Raw genomic sequence first — 18,675 nt, 5'->3', positions numbered from 1 at the left:
TACCATTCTCCTGACTATATCAATAAAATCGAAAATGAAAATGAAAATGCATAGTGTTATTTTATCAACTAAGAAATAAACAGTCAATTATAACTGACATTCACCATCAATTAAGAAATGCCTCCTACTTCCAGACATATAAAAACTGTGAAACAAATGTCACAGGCCTAATGAAATATGGCAGCTGTCTAGGAAAGTGGGAGGCCCATGTTCTAGAGAAGCACAGTTTGGTGACTGGGCAGCCTTAAGGGCCAAGGGGAGATTCATGGTCGTATATCTAATTCAAGTGCTTCTCAAAAGTTTTTTCTGTAATTTCCCCATGTCTATGCAAATACCAGCAACCCTGGAAAGCTTCTTGCTTTGGCATACTACCAGTAGAATCTCTTTCTTTTTCCTGATTTAGTAATGAGGAAAAGAGTGTGTGGCACTTAGATTAAGATACCAATAAAAATAAAGAGAAATTCAAGTTCTGAGTTAAGGTTCCATTGCTGTCCCTGTTTTGACCCTCATCTTCCCTCTTTTCTGATGGGTCAGATAGATAAGTGAGAGAAAAAATGATGTGAATCCAGATGCCGCACCTTCCATGTCTTCTAGCCATTCTGTTTTTGGCTCCTAACTCCTCCCATCTGATCAAGAACCTGCTCTAAGGAGCTACAGATCCTTTATTTGACTAATCATCACTAAGAATAATAAAGGGTTTCTCGAGTACTTGTCAGACCTGAAGACTTCTTATGTCAAGTGTCAATCACAGGATGATAATATTTGCAGTTACCCATTTTCTTTCTCTGAGCCAGAAAATTTAAAAGTGCACAAGTAATTGAGTATTGACTTTATCTGAAGTCCTTTTGGGTTTTGGGTCCTCGCTATGGTATATGGAACTCAGACTTACAAAAAAAAAATGCTCATAAATCCACCCCTCTACACAAAATCTCCATGTGTTCATATATCATTGCTTAATTAGCATCCCCATTTGTGCTGTCATCTTTGAGGTGACGCTCCTCCCCTGCTCAGTGAGCTTTTTCATCCTTTTTCACTTTTAGCCACTTTTCCCATATAGACATTCCCAAATATTCTCATTTTTTCTTTATGCCCCAAGTTCTTCCATATTCAATTTACAAATTGAATATGGTCTCAAATATGAGATCAAATGATCCAAGGTAAGTTCCTTCAATTTTCTCACTCTTCACGTTAAAAAATTTCTGAACTATTACCTTTTCTTTACCTTCTTGTCAACGATAAGTAGCTCCCATTTCTCCAAATTTTATTGTTCTGGGGGCGCCTGGGTGGCTCAGTTGGTTAGGCAACTGCCTTCGGCTCAGGTCATGATCCTGGAGTCCCGGGATCGGGTCCCGCATCGGGCTCCCTGCTCAGCGGGGAGTCTGCTTCTGCCTCTGACCCTCCCCCCTCTCATGCGCTCTCTCTCTCTCTCTCTTTCTCTCTCTCTCAAATAAATCAATAAAATCTTTAAAAAAAAAAAAACAAATTTCATTCTTCTGTTTTGAGTCTGTAACCACCTCCTCTCTGACTGCTTCAGCGTCCATGCTTCATAAGTTGCTTTCTTGAAGGTCATTGATTGCTTCCAAATCTAATGGTCTCTTGTCATTTATTCATTAATTCAACAGCTACGTGAGCTTGTGCCTTGTGCCAGACCTTAATAAATGCTCAGGCAAATATATGAGAGCCTAGGGAGCTCATAGTGTAGGACAGGGGATGGCAAATATTTTTAGCAAAGAGGCAGGTAGTAAATAGTTAAGGCTTTGTGGGCCATACCATTCGTCAGAACCACTCAACTCTGCCCTTCCAGGGTGAAAGCAGTCATAGACAATGTGTAAATGAAGGTGTGACTGAATGCCAATTAAACTTTATTTAGAATGGGCAGCAGGTTGATTTTGAACTGTTGTAGTTTGCCAAGTCCCTGGTCTAGTGTTTAGCCTTTTTTGATCTACATGTAAGTCACTCTTTACCATCGCCCTCCCCTTTTTTTATTCCATTGCTTTATTTTCATTTTTAAAAAATTTTAACATATAGTGTTATATTAGTTTCAGGTGTACAATATACTCGACTATTCTATACATTACTCAGTGTCCATTACAATAAAGGTACTCTATTTTTTTTAATTTTATTTTATTATGTTAATCACCATACATTACATCATTAATTTTTGATGTGGTGTTCCATGATTCATTGTTTGCGTATAACACCCAGTGCTCCATTCAGTACATGCCCTCTTTAATACCCATCCCCAGGCTAACCCATCCACCCACCCTCTCCCCTCTAGAACCCTCAGTTTGTTTCTCAGGTCCATAGTGTCTCATGGTTCATCTCCCCCACCGATTTCCGCCCCCCCTTCATTTTTCCCTTCCTACTATCTTCTCTTTTTTTTAACATATAATGTATTATTTGTTACAGAGGTACAGGTCTATGATTCATCAGTCTTACACAATTCACAGCACTCACCATAGCACATACCCTCCCCAATGTCTATCACCCAGCCACCCCATCCCTCCCACCCCCCACCACTCCAGCAACCCTCAGTTTGTTCCTGAGATTAAGAATTCCTCATATCAGTGAGATCATATGATACATGTCTTTCTCCGATTGACTTATTTCGCTTAGCATAATGCCCTCTAGTTCCATCCATGTCATTGCAAATGGCAAGATTTCAGGGGGGTTTTTGATGGCTGCATAATATTCCATTATATACATACACCACATCTTCTTTATCCATTCATCTGTTGATGGACATCTTGGCTCTTTCCATAGTTGGCTATTGTAGACATTGCTGCTATAAACATTGGGGTGCATGTACCCCTTCGGATCACTACATTTGTATCTTTGGGGTAAATACCCAGTAGTGCAATTGCTGGGTCATACCATAGCTCTATTCTCAACTTTTTGAGGAACGTCCATACTGTTTTCCAGAATGGCTGCACCAGCTTGCATTACCACCAACAGTGTAGGAGGGTTCCCCTTTCTCCGCATCCTTGCCAACATCTGTCGTTTCCTGACTTGTTAATTTTAGCCATTCTGACTAGTGTGAGGTGGTATCTCATTGAGGTTTTGATTTGGATTTCCCTGATGCCAAGCAATATTGAGCCCTTTTTCATGTGTCTGTTGGCCATTTGGATGTCTTTGGAAAAATGTCTGTTCATGTCTTCTGCCCATTTCTTGATTGGATTATTCTTTGGGTGTTGAGTTTGATAAGTTCTTTATAGATTTTGGGTACTAGCCCTTTATCTGATATGTCACTTGCAAATATCTTCTCCCATTCTGTCGGTGGTCTTTTGGTTTTGTTGACTGCTCCTTTGCTGTGCAAAAGCTTTTTATCTTGATGAAGTCCCCGTAGTTCATTTTTGCCCTTGGCGATGTTTCTAGGAAGAAGTTGCTGCAGCTTAGGTTGAAGAGGTTGCTGCCTGTGTTCTCCTCTAGGATTTTGATGGACTCCTGTCTCACATATAGGTCTTTCAACCATTTGGAGTCTATTTTTGTGTATGGTGTAAGGAAATGGTCCAGTTTCACTCTTCTGCATGTGGCTGTCCAATTTTCCCAACACCATTTGTTGAAGAGACTGTCTTTTTTCCATTGGACATTCTACAATAAAAGTACTGTTAATCCCCTTCATCTATTCTACCCATGCCCCCCACCTCTACTCTGGTAACCAGTTTGTTGTCTAAATTTAAGTCATTTGTCTCTTTTATTCTGTGTTCGTTTGTTTTGTTTCTTAAACTTCACATATGAGTGAAATCATATGATATTTGTCTTTCTGTGACTGACTTCTTTCACTTAACATTATACTCTAGCTCCATCCATGTTGTTGCAAATGGCAAGATTTCATTCTTTTTTATGGCTGAGTAATCCATTGTGTATGTGTGCGTGCGTGCATGTGTGTATACCACACCTTTATCCATTCATCTGTTGATGGACACTTGGGTTATTTCCATAATTTGACTTTTGTAAATAATGCTGTAATTAATAAACACAGGTGCATAAATCTTTTCAAATTAGAGCTTTCATATTCTTTGGGTAAATACCCAGTACTGGAGTTACTACATCATATGGAAATTCCATTTTTACTATTTTGAGAAACCTTCATACTATATGACCTCCACGGTAGCTGAACCGGTTCGCATTCCCACCAGCAGTGCACAAGGGCTCCTTTTTTTCTTGATCCTTGTCAACACTTGTTCTTTCTTGGGGTTTTGAGTTTAGCCATTCTGACAGGTGTGAGATGATATTTCATTGTAGTTTTGATTGGCATTTCTCCGGTGAGTGATGTTGAGCACCTTTTCATGTGTCTCTTGGCCATCTGGATGTCTTCTTTGGAAAATGTCTGTTCATATCTTCTGCCCATTTGTAATTGGATTATTTGCTTTTTTGGTGTTGAGTTGTATAAGTTCTTTATATATTTTAAATACTAATCCTTTATTGGATATGACATTTAAAAATATCTTCTCCCATTCAGTAGGTTGTCTTTTAGCTTTGCTAATTGTTTTCTTTGCTGTCCAGGAGCTTTTTTACTTTGCTGTAGTCCCAATAGTTTATTTTTGCTTTTTTTTCCCCCTTGTTTCAGGCTACCTGTCTAGAAAAATGTTGCTACAGCTGATAATTAGAGAAATTACTGCCTATGGTCTCTTCTAGGATTTTTATGGTTTCAGGTCCCACATTTAGGTCTTTAATATATTTATTTGTTTGTTTATTATTTAGCATGTAGCTGTCCAGTTTTCCCAACACCATACGTTGAAGAGACTGTCTTCTTCACATTGCATATTCTTGTCTCCTTTGTCAAAGATTAATTGACCATATAATTGCGGGTTTATTTCTGGGTTCTCTGTTCTGTTCCATTGATCTATAGGTCTTTTTTTGTGCCAGTACAGACTTTTGATTACTACAGCTTTGTGGTATATCTTGAAATCTGGGATTGTGATAGCTCCAGTTTTGTTCTTTTTCAGGATTGCTTTGGCTGTCTGGGGTCTTTTGTGATTCCATACAGATTTTAGGATTATTCTAGTTCTGCAAAAAATGCTGTTGGTAGTGATTACATTAAATCTGTAGATTGCTTTGGGTAGTATGGACATTTTAACAATATTTGCTCTCCCAGTCCATGAGCATGGACTATCTTTCCATTTGTTTGTGTCCTCTTCAATTTCTTTCATCACTGTTTTATAGTTTTCAGAGTACAGGTCTTTCACCTCCTTGGTTAAGTTTATTCCTAGGTATTTTATTATTTTTGGTACAATTGTAAATGGGATTATTAATTTTTCTTTCAACTAATTCATTATTAGTGTATAGAAATGCAACGGATTTCTGTCTATTGATTTTGTATCCTGTGACCTTACTGAATTCTATATCAGTTCTAGTAGTTTTTTGGTGGAGTCTTTAGGATTTTCTATAAATAGTATCATGTCATCTGCAAATGTGACAGTTTAACTTCTTTCTTAACCAATTTGGGTGCCTTTTATTCCTTTATCTTGTCTGATTGCTATGGCTAGCACTTCCAGTACTATGTTGAATAAAAGTGGTGAGAGTGGACATCCTTGTCTTGTTCTTGATCTTAGGGGAAAAGCTCTCAGTTTTTCACCATTGAGTATGATGTTGGCTGTGGTTTTTTGTTGTTGTTTTTTTTTTAATATGGCCTTTATTATGTTGAGGTATGTTCCCTCTAAACCTACTTTGTTGAGGATTTTTATTGTGAATGGATATTGTACTTGGTCATATGTTTTTACTGCATCTATTGAAATAACCATATGGTTTTTATCTTTTCTCATATTGATGTGATGTATCACATTGATTTGTGAATAGTGAACCACCCTTGCATCCTGGGAATAAATTCCACTTGATCATGGTGAATGATTTTTTTTTTTTAATGGTTTGTTGGATTTGGTTTCCTAATATTTTGTTGAGGGATTTTGCATCTATGCTCATCAGAGATACTGGCTTGTAGTTCTCTTTCTCTTTTTTTGTAATGTTTTTTATCTGGTATTGGTATCAGGGTAATGCTGGCCTCATGGAATGAATTTGAAAGCTTTCCTTGCTCTTCTATTTTTTTTTTAATAGTTTGAGAAGAACAGGTATTAAGTCTTCTTTATTTTTTTAATTTTTATTTAAATTCAACTAGCAAACATATATCATTAGTTTCTGATGTAATGTTCAGTGATTCATTAGTTGCATATAACACCCAGTCTTCTTTAAATGTTTGGTAGAATTGGAGTGTCTAGGTGGCTCAGTCAGTTAAGTGTCTGACTCTTGATCTTAGCCAAAAGGCTGAGAAGCAATAAGTGTCTGACTCTTGATTTCAGCTCAGGTCATGATTTTAGGGTTGTGAGATTGAGCACCAACCAAGTCAGGCTCTGTGCTGGGCATGGAGCTTGCTTAAGATTCTCTCCCTTTCCCTTTGCTCCTCCCCCCACCCCATCTCCCTCTCAAAAAAAAAAAAAAAAAGTTTGATAGAATTCACCTATGGGGCGCCTGAGTGGCTCAGTTGGTTAAGCGACTGCCTTCGGCTCAGGTCATGATCCTGGAGTCCCGGGATCGAGTCCCACATCGGGCTCCCTGCTCAGCGGGGAGTCTGCTTCTCCCTCTGACCCTCCTCCCTCTTGTGCTTTCTGTCTCTCATTCTCTCTCTCTCTCAAATAAATAAAAAAATCTAAAAAAAAAAAAAAAGAATTCACCTATGAAGCCATCTGGTCCTGGACTTTTCTTTGTTGAGGGTTTTTTTGGTTACTGATTCAATTTTATTTCTTCCTGATTCAGTTTTGGGAGGTCATATATTTCTAGGAATTTATATCTTCTGGGTTGTCTGATTTGTTAGAATATTATAAAAAAAAATATGCCTTTACAGTCCTTTGAATTTCTGTGGTATCAGTGATCTCTCCTCTTTCATTTCTGATATTGAGTCTTTTTTTTTTTTTAATGAATCTGGCTAAAGGTTTATCAATTTTGTTGATCTTTTCAAAGAACCAGCTCCTGGTTTCATTGTACTGTTCTGTTTTTTTAGTTTCTATTTTGTTTGTTTCTGCTCTAATCTTATTTCCTTTTACTGGTTTGGAGTTTGTTCTTTTTATGGTTCCTTTAGATTTAAGGTTAGTTTGTTTATTTGAGATTTCTCTTGCTTCTTGAGGAGGCCTGTATTGCTAAAAACTTCCTTAGAACTGCTTTTGCTACATCCCAAAGATTTTGGACCATTGTGTCTTCATTTTCATTCATCTTTATGTATTTTTTTATTTCCTCCTTGATTTCTTGTTGGACTTATTCGTTGTTTAGTTGCATGTTATTTAACCTCCATGTATTTGTGTTCTTTTCAGATTTTTTTTTCTTATGGTTGATTTCTAGTTTCACAGTGTTGTGGTCAGAAAAGATGTGTGGTATGACTTTAGTCTTTTTGAGTTTGTTGACACTTGTTTCGTGGCCAAACATAGTCTATCTGGAGAACATTCCATGTGCACTTGAAAAGAATATGTAATCTGTTTTAGGATGGAATGTTCTGAGTATATCTATTACATCCATCTGTTCCAGTGTGTCATTCAAAGCCACTATTTCTTTGTTGATTTTCTGTTTGGATGATCTATCCATTGATGTCAGTGGGGTGTTAAAGTCCTTTACTATTATTGCATTACTATTGTTTACTTCCTTTATGTTTGTTATTAACTGCTTTATGTTATGTTGGGTGCTCCCATGTTGGGTGCATAAATATTTATAATTGTTATATCTTCTTGTTGGATTATTCCCTTTATATAGTGTCCTTCTTTGTCTCCTGTTACAGTCTTTGTTTTAAAGTCTATTTTTTCTGGGGTACCTTCTGGCTCAGCTGTTTGAGTGTCCCACTCTTGGTTTTAGCTCAGGGTTGTGAAATCGAGCCCTACGTCAGCCTCCCGACTCAGCAGGGAGTCTTCCTCCTCTCTCCCTCTGCTCTTCTCCCTGCTTGCACTCTTTCTCTCTCAAATAAATCTTAAAAAACGTAATAAAAAAATAAATTCTATTTTGTCTGATACAAGTATTGCTACCCTGGCTTTCTTTTCACTGCCATTTAGATGATAAATGCTTTTCCATCCCTTCACTTTCGGTCTGTATATGTCTTTAGATCTGAAATGAGTCTCTTATAGGCAGCATAATATAGATGGGTCTTGCTTTTTTTTTTTTTTTAATGGAGCCTAATGGGCCTGAACTACGACCCTGAAATCAAGACCTGAGCTGAGATCAAGAGTAGGATGCTTAACTGATTGAGCCACCCAGACACCCCTGGGTCTTGCTTCTTTACCCATTCCATCACCCTATATCTTTTGATTGGAGCATAGTCCATTTACAGTCAAAGTGATTACTGATGGGTATGTCCTTATTGCCATTTTGTTACTTGTTTTATGATTGTTTTTATATTTCATTTCTGTTCCTTTCTTGTGCTCTTCTCTCATGGTTTACTGCTTTCTTTAGTGATATACTTGAATTCATGTTTCTTCATTTCTTGCATATCTATTACCAGTTTTTCATTTGTGGCTACCATTAGGATTGTATATAACATTTTTTGCATATAGCACTTTATATTAAGTTGATGTTCACTTAAGTTTGAACCCATTCTAAAAGCACTACATTTTTGCTCCTCTTCCTCCATGATTAGGTATATGGTACCATATTTTACATCCTTTTTTTTTTTTTTCCTTACCCTGGACTGATTTTTATAGATATGCTTAATTTTACTGCTTTTGTGCTTCTTACTTTTCTTAATCCTGCTTATGGTCTTGTGTTTCCATTCAAAGAGTCTCCTTTAACATTTCTTTGCAGGGCCGATTTAGTGGTGATGAATTCCATTAACTTTTTTTTTTTTAAAGATTTTATTTATTTATTCATGAGAGACAGAGAGAGAGAGAGAGAGAGAGAGAGAGGCAGAGGGAGAAGCAGGCTCCCCACTGAGCAGGGAGCCCGATGCGGGACTTGATCCCAGGACCCTGGGATCATGACCTGAGCCGAAGGCAGACGCTTAACCATCTGAGCCACCCAGGCGCCCCTCCATTAACTTTTGTTTGTCTGAAAAACTCTTTATCTCTCTATCCTGAATGATAGCCTTGCTGCATAGAGTATTATTAAATGCAGGAGTTTGTTTGTTTGGCACTTTGATTATATGCCTTCTGGCCTTCAAAATTGCTGCTAAAAAATTAACTGATAGCTTTATAGGGATTTCTTTGTATGTAACTGTTTTCTTTTCCCTTGCTGCTTTTAAGACTCTTTATTACTTTTTGCCATTTTAATTACTGTGTCTTGGGGTGGACCTCCTTAGGTCGATTTTGTTGGGGGCTTTCCATGCTTCCTGGATCTGGATTTCTGTTTCCTTCCCCAGATTCAGGAAGTTTCCAGCTATTATTTCTTCAAATACATTTTCTGCCACCTTTTCTCTCTCTTCTCCTTCTGGGATTCCTATAATGTGAATGTTATTACACTTGACGGTGTTCTTGTGTTCCTTAATCTATTTTCGTTTTTTATTATTATTTTTTCTCTCTCCAGCTTGATTGCTCTCCATAACTGTGTCCTCCAGGTCACTGATCTGCTGCTTGTTTTAGTCTAGTATTTATTCCTTCTAGTGTATAAAATATATAATTATATTATTAGTATATAAATGTAATATATATTTATATAATATTTATATATTTTATTTTAGTTATTGGGTTCTTCACCTGTAATTGGTTCTTTTTAATGTTTTCTATCTCTTTGTTGAAGGTCTCACTGAGGTCATCCACTCTTAAGTTCAGTGAATATCTTTATGAGCATTATTTTAAATTCTCTGTTAGGCATATCAGTTATCTCTGTTTCATTTAGCTCTCTTGCTGTGATTTTGTCCTGTTCTTTCATTTGGGACATATTCTTTGGTCTCCTTGTTTTGTCTAACTCTCTGTATCTCTTGCCTTCAATCCAGTTGTCTGCAGTGGTTCTCTTTGCCTGTTGTGGGCAGTGTTTGGTCCCTGTGGTGTTGGTGGGCCAGTCTGGGGCCACCTCGGGCTTGAGTTGAGTCATACCAGGCATTTGCCAGAGCTGTGGTAGCACCAAACTACAGGGCATTCTTCCTGTGTTGTGCACTGAGAAACTTTCATTGGTGGGCAGCGTCTGTAGTCAGACCAGATGTCTGGCCCCGGCCTACTGCTGGGGCCATAGTCCAAATGGTGTGTGTGGTTATCTTCCCTCTCCCTGGGGCAGGAGTCACTTTGGAGTGGTGCTGGGCCCTCTCAGGGCTGCTTGCACACTGCCGGGCTATGGCACCACTTGGGATGGGATCCGGGTCAGGTTGCACTATGCCAACAAGGTCCATGCTGGTTTTCAGTGTAAGGAGACCTGCAGCCACCCGGGGAGTGGTGGGGGAGGTAGGAAAACTCCTGCCCAGGCCAGGATGGACAGGTCATGTCTACAGGAGAACCCACAGATGGGGTGTGCTGTTAGCAAGCTAGGTGGAGAGTGTTTGTGCTGCCCAGGTTCCCACAGGTGTCCTTGTATTTTGGGGAGGGGGGAGATGATGCCTGCTCTTTTGTTCTTTAAGATTTTATTTGAGAGAGAGTGTGTGCATGAGTGGGGGAGGGGCGGAGGGAGAGGGAGAAGCAGACTTCCCACTGAGCCTGGAGCCAATGTGAAGCTCCATCCCAGGACCCAGAGATCATGACCTAAGCTGAAGTCAGCCACTTAACCGACTGAACCACCCAGACCCCCTCTTGTTTTGTTCTTTTTTTTTTTTTTTAAGATTTTATTTATTTATTCGAGAGAGAGAGAATAAGAGATAGAGAGCATGAGAGGGAAGAGGGTCAGAGGGAGAAGCAGACTCACTGCTGAGCAGGGAGCTCGATGCGGGACTCGATCCCGGGACTCCAGGATCATGACCTGAGCGGAAGGCAGTCGCCCAACCAACTGAGCCACCCAGGCGCCCCTCTTGTTTTGTTCTTAAGGAAGTCTCCCAAAGATCCCTGCCCCTCCAGCACACACTCTGAGATTAGTAAACAAATCTCCTTCCTTTATACCCCAGGTGTTTTTCAAACTGCTGCTTCTATGCTGTATCTCAGTGGGGTTCTTTGTTGTGCTGTCTCTTTAAGGGCAGGGACTCAGTTTCCTATTGCCCTTCTGGCTCTCCCAGAGCCAAGCTGCTGATTTTTAAAGTTCTAGGTGTTAAGCCCTACTGATTATTAGGCCCCTCTGGTTTTCAAAACCAAATGTTATGGGGATTCATCTTCCCCCTGTGAGTCCCCTGTGCCTGAGGTGCCTGGTGTGGGGTCTGTTTCTCTCTTCTGTCCACACTGGTGGAGTCCCTGCCTCCCACAGAGAGTCCTGTGGGTCTGTTGGGCTCCTAACCACATCTCTGCCCTTTCTACTCTTTTAGTGTGGCCTCTTCTCTACATTTAGCTGTGTACATCTGTTCTGCCATTCTTTGGGTCATTTTGGGGTTATTTACATTAATGCGGGTATTATCTAGGTGTATCCATGGGTTGAGGTGAACCTAGGACCCTCCTACTCCACCATCTTCCCAGAAGTCTTTACCATCCCCCCCCTTTTTTTAAGTTTTAAACCGCTAGTCTCTTGGATGGCGTGGTTCTTTTTTTTGTTTTTGTTTAAGATTTTATTTATTCATTTGAGACACAGAGATACAGAGAGAGAGAGAGAGAGAGAAAGCATGAGCAGGGAGAGAGGCAGAGGGAGAGGGAGAAACAGGCTCCCTGCTGAGCCAGGATCCCGATGTGGGGCTCGATCCCAGGACCCTGGAATCATGACCTGAGCCGAAGGCAGACGCTCAACCATCTGAGCCACCCAGGCGCCCCTACCATCCCCTTTTTGAAACCCCCTTTTGAGTTCTAGAAAGTCAGAGTCACTGATCAGACTCCTGCTACTTCTCTGGAAGCCTATTCTTTGTATCTTTTTGCTACTTTTTGTCTACTAGGTTGGTGTTTCTCGAGATCCTTTTTTGGTCCCCTTATTTGCTTTTGTTAAACTCTCTTGACAATCTTATCTCATTGCACAGTGTCTAAATAAGTTGTTGTCCATCCTGACCATTCTCCTGATTCTAGTCCTAGATTCCTGGTTGGCCTGTTCAGTGTGTCTTCATCTGGCTGAGCCACAGTACCTCACAATTTATACAACAAAAAAATGAGGCCATTGTTGTTTTCATCTTTCTAGGACAACTGCTTTTCCTTCTTTCTTCTTCTTTCTGTCTCAAATACTGGTGATAACAGTGAGTTGTGATAACATATGTAAAGTGCCAGTGTAGAGTCTGGCGCACACAGGAGGCAAGCAATAAATGTTACTTGCCCACTTTCTCTTAATCACATCAGTGTTCCATTTACCTTGGTTTGAAACCTTGGAGATACCTTTGACCTCTTTTATTTTGCACCCTATTCAATATGTTAAATTATTTTTTTCTATAATAGGTTTTGCCTCTGACTTCTCCTATTCATTCTCCCCACCATTTCCTAATTTAAAGCACTCAATCAGTTAGGAGCTGCATTTGTCTGCCCATAATAATAAAAACAAATTTACATTAGCTTAACCCAGTGGAGTTTTGTGTTCCTCCTGGAATACAACATCTGGAGGGAAGCAGTCTAGAGCTGGTGTGGTGACTTTGCAATGCCAACAAGAGACTTGACATTTTTTCTCTCTCTTCTCAGATATCCTTAGCGAGTAGTTTTTGTCCTCCTGCTTTTCACTCTGTAGCCACAAAGTGAATGTTCCATCTCTAGCATTGCATCTATGTAGTCCAGGCAGGAAGAAGGGAAAGGACAAAGGGTAAAAGACTGAACAGCCAATCTCACCATGTCTTTCCTGTTTTTAAAGGGCTTATCTAGGAGCCCCACCTAGCAACTTCTGCTGACATCTCATTGTCTGGGCTGTGTCACACAGCCACTCCTAGCTGCTGCTCCAAACAAAATAAGGGCTCTGGTAGGAAAAGGAGAGGAACTACCAGTGTCTGCCCTACTTCCATCACTGCTTACCTCAGCATCCGCGATACCTCCTGATGTATCATCCCATGTCCGCTCTTTCCCTTACTCCAGTTCACGTACAGTTATCAGACCAGTCATCCTGGAACCTGGCTCCAAATTCATCATACGACTATTTTCTCCTCAATTTTGTTGAGGTCTAATTGTATATAGTTAAATTCTACAATATGTTCGTTTGATATACATTGTGAATGACTACCACGATCAAGTTAATTAACATATCCATCACCTCACATGGCTACCATTTACGTGTGTGTGTGTGTGTGTGTGTGTGTGTGTGTGTGTGTGTGTGTGTGGTGGGAATGCTTTAGATCTCTGCAAATATCAAGTATACAGTACAGTATAACTCCAGCCACAATGCTGTACATTAGACCTCCAGAACTTACACATCTTGTTACTGAATGTTTGTACTCTTGACCAACATCATTCCCTTCCCCCAGCCCCTGGAGTTCCACTTTTTTTAGATTCTGCATATAAATGAGATTATGCAGTATGTCTTTCTCTGGGTTATTTCACTAAGCACAGTATCTTTCAGGTTCATCCATGTTATCACAAATGGCAGGATTTCCTTCTTTTTTCTGGCTGAGTAACATTCCATTGTGCCATGTTTTTATATATGTGTCACATTTTTAAACTCCATCCATCTATGGACATTTAGGTTGTTTTCATTTCTTGGCTATTGTGAATAATGCTGCAGTAAATATGGGAGTGCAGATGTCTCTTTGAGATCCTGATTTCATTTCCCTCAGATATATATCCAGAAGTGGGATTGCTAGATACTATGATAGTTCTATTTTTAATTTTTTAAGGATACTCCATAACTGTTTTCCATAATGGCTATACTAAATTATATTCCTACCTACAGTGGGAGTATACAAGAGTTTCCTTTTCTCCACATCCTCCCCAAGTTGTTATCTCTTGTCTTTTTGATGATAACCATCCTAATAGGTGTGATACCTCATTTTGGTTTTGATTTGCATTTCCCTCATGATTAGTGATGTTGAGCATCTTTTCATGTACCCACTGGCATTTGTATATCCTTTTTGGAAAAATGTCTTCTCAGGTTGTTTGCCCATGTTTTAATTGGATTGTTTATTTTTTTGCTATTGAGTTGTAGGAGTTCCTTACATATTTTAGGTATTAACCCTTTATCAGATATATGGTTTGTGCTATGGTTTGAATGTTTGTGTCCCCCCAGAATTTATAAGTTGATAACATCCTTATTAAGAAGCCATGTGATGGTATTAAGAGGAAGGGCCTTTGGAAGGTGATTAGGTCATGAGAACCCTATGAATGGGGTTAGTGCTTTTATTAAAAAAAAAAAAAAAAAAGGGCCCCAGAGAACTTGCTAGCCCCCTTCTATCATGTAAGGACACAGTGAGAAGATACTGGCTATGAACCAAAAAGAGCCTTCACCAGCCACCACGTGGAATCTGTGGTGCCCTGATCTTGGACTTTTAGCCTCCATAACTGAGAAAAATAAATTTCTATTGTTAATAAGCTACCCAGTCTCTGGTATTTTGTTATAGCAGCCTGAATGGACTAAGACAGTTCTTAAATATTTTCTCCCATTTCATAGGTTGCCTTTTCATTTTGATTATTTCTTTTGCTGTGCAGAAACTTTTTTGGTTTTGTGTAGTTGCACTTGTTTGTTTTGCTTCTGTTGACTGTATTTTTGGTGTCCAAAAAAAATCACTGCCAAGACTAATGTCAAGGAGCTTTTTTCCTTTGTTTACTTCTAGGAGTTCCACAGTCCCAGGTCTTGTGTTTAAGTCTTCAATCATTTTGAGTTAATTTTTGTGAGTTCTATAAAATAGGGATCCATTTTCATTCTTTTGCCTGGATACCCAGTTTTCCTGGCACCATTTATTGAAGAGACTGTCCTTTCCCCATTGTGTATTCTTGGCACCCTTGTCAAAGACAGTTGACCATATATGCATGAGCTTATTTCTGGGCTCTATTCTGTTCCATTGGCTTATGTGTCTCTTTTTATGCCAGTACCATGTAGTTTTGATTATGGTAGCTTTGTAATGATAGTTTGAAATCAGGAAGTGTGATGCCTCCAGCTTTGTTCTTTCTCAAGACTGCTTTGGCTATTGGGGGGTTTTGTGGTTCCATGCAAATTTTAGGGTTATTTTTTCTATTTCTGTGAAACATGCCATTGGAATTTTGATAAGGATTGCATTGAATTTGTAGATCACTTTGGATAGTGTGGACATTTAAACAGTGATTAATTCTTCCAATCCAAGGACACAAGATATCTTTCCATTTGGTTGCACCTTAATTTATTTCAATGTCTTCATTTTCAGTGTACCTGTCTTTCATGTCCTTAAATTTATTCCTAAGTATTTTATTGCTTTTGATGCTATAAGTGGGATTTATACTTTTTTCTTTTAGATAGTTCATTGTTAATGTATAGAAACACAACTGATTTTTGTTTCCTGCAACTTAACTGAATTTGTTGATTAGTTCTAACTTTTTTTGGTGGAGTTTTTAAGGTTTTCTGTACATAGTACATGTCATCTGTGAACAGAGATAATTTTACTTATTCCTTTTGTATTTGGATGCCTTTTATTTCTTTTTCTTGCCTAATTGCTCTGGCTAGGTCTGTGTTGAATACAAGCGGCAAGACTGGACATCCTTGTCTTATTCACTATTAGGTATGATGTTAGCTTGTGGGTTTGTCATATGTGACTGTTATAATGTTGAGGTACATTTCTTCTATACCTAATTTTTTGAGAGTTTTTATCATGAAAGTACATTGAATTTTGCCAGATGCTTTTTCTTTATTGAGATGATCATATGATTTTTATCCTTCATTCTGTTAATGTGATGTATCACATTTATTGATTTTTGTGTATGTTGGACCATCATTGCATACAAAGGATAAATATAATTTGATCATGGCATATGATCCTTCTAACGTGCTGTTGAATTTCGTTTGCTAGTGTTTTGTTGAAGATTTTTGCATCTATGTTCACGAAAGATACTGGTGTATAACTTTCTTGTAGTGTCCTTGTCTGGCTTTGGTATCAGGGTAAAGCTGGCCTCATAAGATGAGTTTGGGAGGGTTCCTTTCTCTTCAGTTTTTTTGGAAGAGTTTGAGAAGGATTGGTATAAACTTCTCTTTAAATGCTAGGTAGCAATCATCAGTGATACCATCTGGTCCTGGGCTTTTCTTTTTTATTACCAATTCAACCTCCTTATTTGTTATTGGTCTGCTCAGGTGTTCTAGCTCAATGATTCAGTCTTAGTAGGTTTTGTTTCTAGGAATTTATTCATTTCTTCCAGGTAATCCAATTTGTTGATGTATAATTGTTCATAATGATCTCTTACGATTCTTTGTATTTCTGTGATATCAGTTGTAATATCACCTTTCATTTCTGATTTTGTCTTTTTTTCTCACTGTAGCTAAAAGTTTGTCAATTTTATCTTTTCACAAAACCAGCTCTTAGTTTCATGGACCTTCTCTATCATTAGTCTGCTCTGATTTTTATCATTTCCTTCCTTCTGCTAACTTTTTGCTTAGTTTTTTCTTTTTCTAGTTCCTTGAGGTATAAAGTTAGGGTGTTTATTTTTTTTCTTCATGAGCAGGAGATGGGGAGCAGAGGGAGAGGGGAAAAAGAGAATCTTAAGCATGCTTCACGTCCAGTGCAGAGCCCAAATGCAGGTCTCGATCTCACAACACTGAGCCGAAATCAAGAGGTGGACGCTTAACTGACTGAGCCACCCAGGCACCCCAAGATCCTTTTTTTCTTAATGTAAACATTTATTGTGATAAACTACCCTCTTAGAACTGCTTTTGCTGCATCCCATATTTTAGTATGTCGTATTTACGTTTTCATTTGTTTCAAGGTATTTTTTGGTTTCCCTTTTGACCTGTTTTTGATTTCTTCATCATATTTACTATTAAGAGATTTCCATCACTTAAAAACAAAACTCTGAAGTTCTTAGTCTGGTATCTAAGAAACTCCATAGTGTGTCTCCAAATGACCATCTAACTTAGAGTTCCAGTTTACCTTTCCACATACTCTGCACCCCAAACAGGTTTTATTATATTAAGCTCTAGCATTCCTTTCTTCAAGCCTTTTCTCGGGCTGTTCCCAGTCTGCAGTTCCTTCATTTCATTCTGCAGGCCTAAGCCCTCACATCCTTCAAGGCCTAGGTCAAATGCCACCTCCTAGTTCAGCCCTTCCTGGTCCTCTCAGGCTTTGTACCTCCTCTACATGGTAATGGTCATTTTCTCCCTTCTTTGAGTAATTTTGAAGTCCCTGTTTTGATTTCCTTCTGGAGATCAGGGATCCTTATTAGAGACAGGTTCCTTCTAGAATTGGGCCATACATGTTCAACAAATAGTTGTTAGATGAGAGAATACTTCTCCTAGGACTGTCAGAAGAACTTTGTTCAAAGCTGACATTTGTGTGTGTCTATGTTAGGTACTAAGTGCTTTATATGTAACAGGTCATGTAATTCTCACCACAGTCTTTATGAGGTGACTTCCTTTCAAAGCTCCCATATGACAGATAATGAAACTGAAGCACAGCAAGTAGCTAATCTACTCAGTATCATGTAGCCTTTCAGTGGTAAAACAGCTTTTGAACCAGTCAGACTCTAGAGCTCATAGTCTTTACTATAATTTCTTCTGTCTCAACAGAGAAAAGCAGCAAGAAATCGAGAATGTTGTTACTCAGCTTCCTGACTACCCGAAGCTCTCTGAGCAAGGGACTGCCTGTCCTGGGAGTGGGTCTACCTTCACTGGGACCAAGGGGAGACCTTGGATCATGGATCAAGAGCTAAGGTCAGGCCAAGGGGTTGACACTGAATCTTTGCAATGGAAATGGCCACACTTTAAAGTTCTAACTCATTGAAGAGTTGCCCGCTACCCGCCCCCAAAATATGAGAAAGAACAAGATTGAAGTCTCTTTGCTGTTGAAGAAAATATGTGAATTCCATTTAGCTCTTGCTAAGTAGAGGGTTTTGCCAGGTTGCTCCTAGGAAAATATTCTAAGAGCAGAATGAAACTCATGAAGTCTTTCTTACTTATGGGAGTTCAATCACCCTATAAAACTTATGTTTGCTTTTATGGAAAGTAAAAGAAGGGCATTGGAGGGGTTGGCACAGAGTCCACACTTTGCGTGTTGGGAACCCAGCCATCTCTTTCAGTTGGCAGTCCCGTTAAGGATAATCATTGAGCCCTTGTGTTCCTTTGTTAACATGTGGGTCTTGCAGCTTTCCTAGAAAATGGGTCTTGGTTTACACCCCCTCAATAAAGTAGGGGCTATAACTTTCACCAGCTCTGTGTTAAAGAGTACCAAGCTCTGTTGCAAGCTGTTTCAGTTTACTCCATCGTACTCAAAGACAGCAGATGCCATGGGCATTTTCCCTATTGTATGAAGCAGTATGAACATCTGGCCCCTTCAGGAAAGGGAGAATTATCTTCTCTTTCCCAAAATGACTGGATGATCACATTTTAAATATATATGCACCATGGCACTAACTCCTGGGAAGATATGCAAGATTGAGGTTTGACTGCTTTCTGCCACTAAAATAGCTCTCTGGCAGTTATGCATAATTTAGTATGTATGATTGGAGGTATACCCATCAGATACACATATTCTGCTTCAATAATAAATAATGCCAGACAGCATTTAGATACTAGAGATTTTTATTAGAATTTATATTGTTTTGTCTTTACCTTTATAAAGGTAATACATGCCCAGAATAA

General features: G+C 39.1%; 1 protein-coding gene across 2 annotated transcripts in view; it reads left to right on the top strand.

The window, feature by feature from the left end:
- EFHC1 (EF-hand domain containing 1) overlaps positions 1–18,675 on the top strand; it is a 71,171-nt gene that overhangs the window by 45,359 nt on the left and 7,137 nt on the right. For both annotated transcript variants that reach the window (XM_028097500.2, XM_028097498.2), the window contains one exon: positions 17,605–17,748. In XM_028097500.2, coding sequence (XP_027953301.1) covers positions 17,605–17,748 — 144 coding nt within the window. The remainder of the gene's footprint in view (positions 1–17,604; positions 17,749–18,675) is intronic.

Source organism: Eumetopias jubatus, unplaced genomic scaffold (assembly GCF_037043125.1).
Source record: "Eumetopias jubatus isolate StellerSeaLion01/CBP00866 unplaced genomic scaffold, mEumJub1_p1.0 scaffold_6, whole genome shotgun sequence".
In the NCBI taxonomy this organism is placed as follows: domain Eukaryota; kingdom Metazoa; phylum Chordata; class Mammalia; order Carnivora; family Otariidae; genus Eumetopias; species Eumetopias jubatus.
This window is presented reverse-complemented; position numbering and strand designations above follow the sequence as displayed.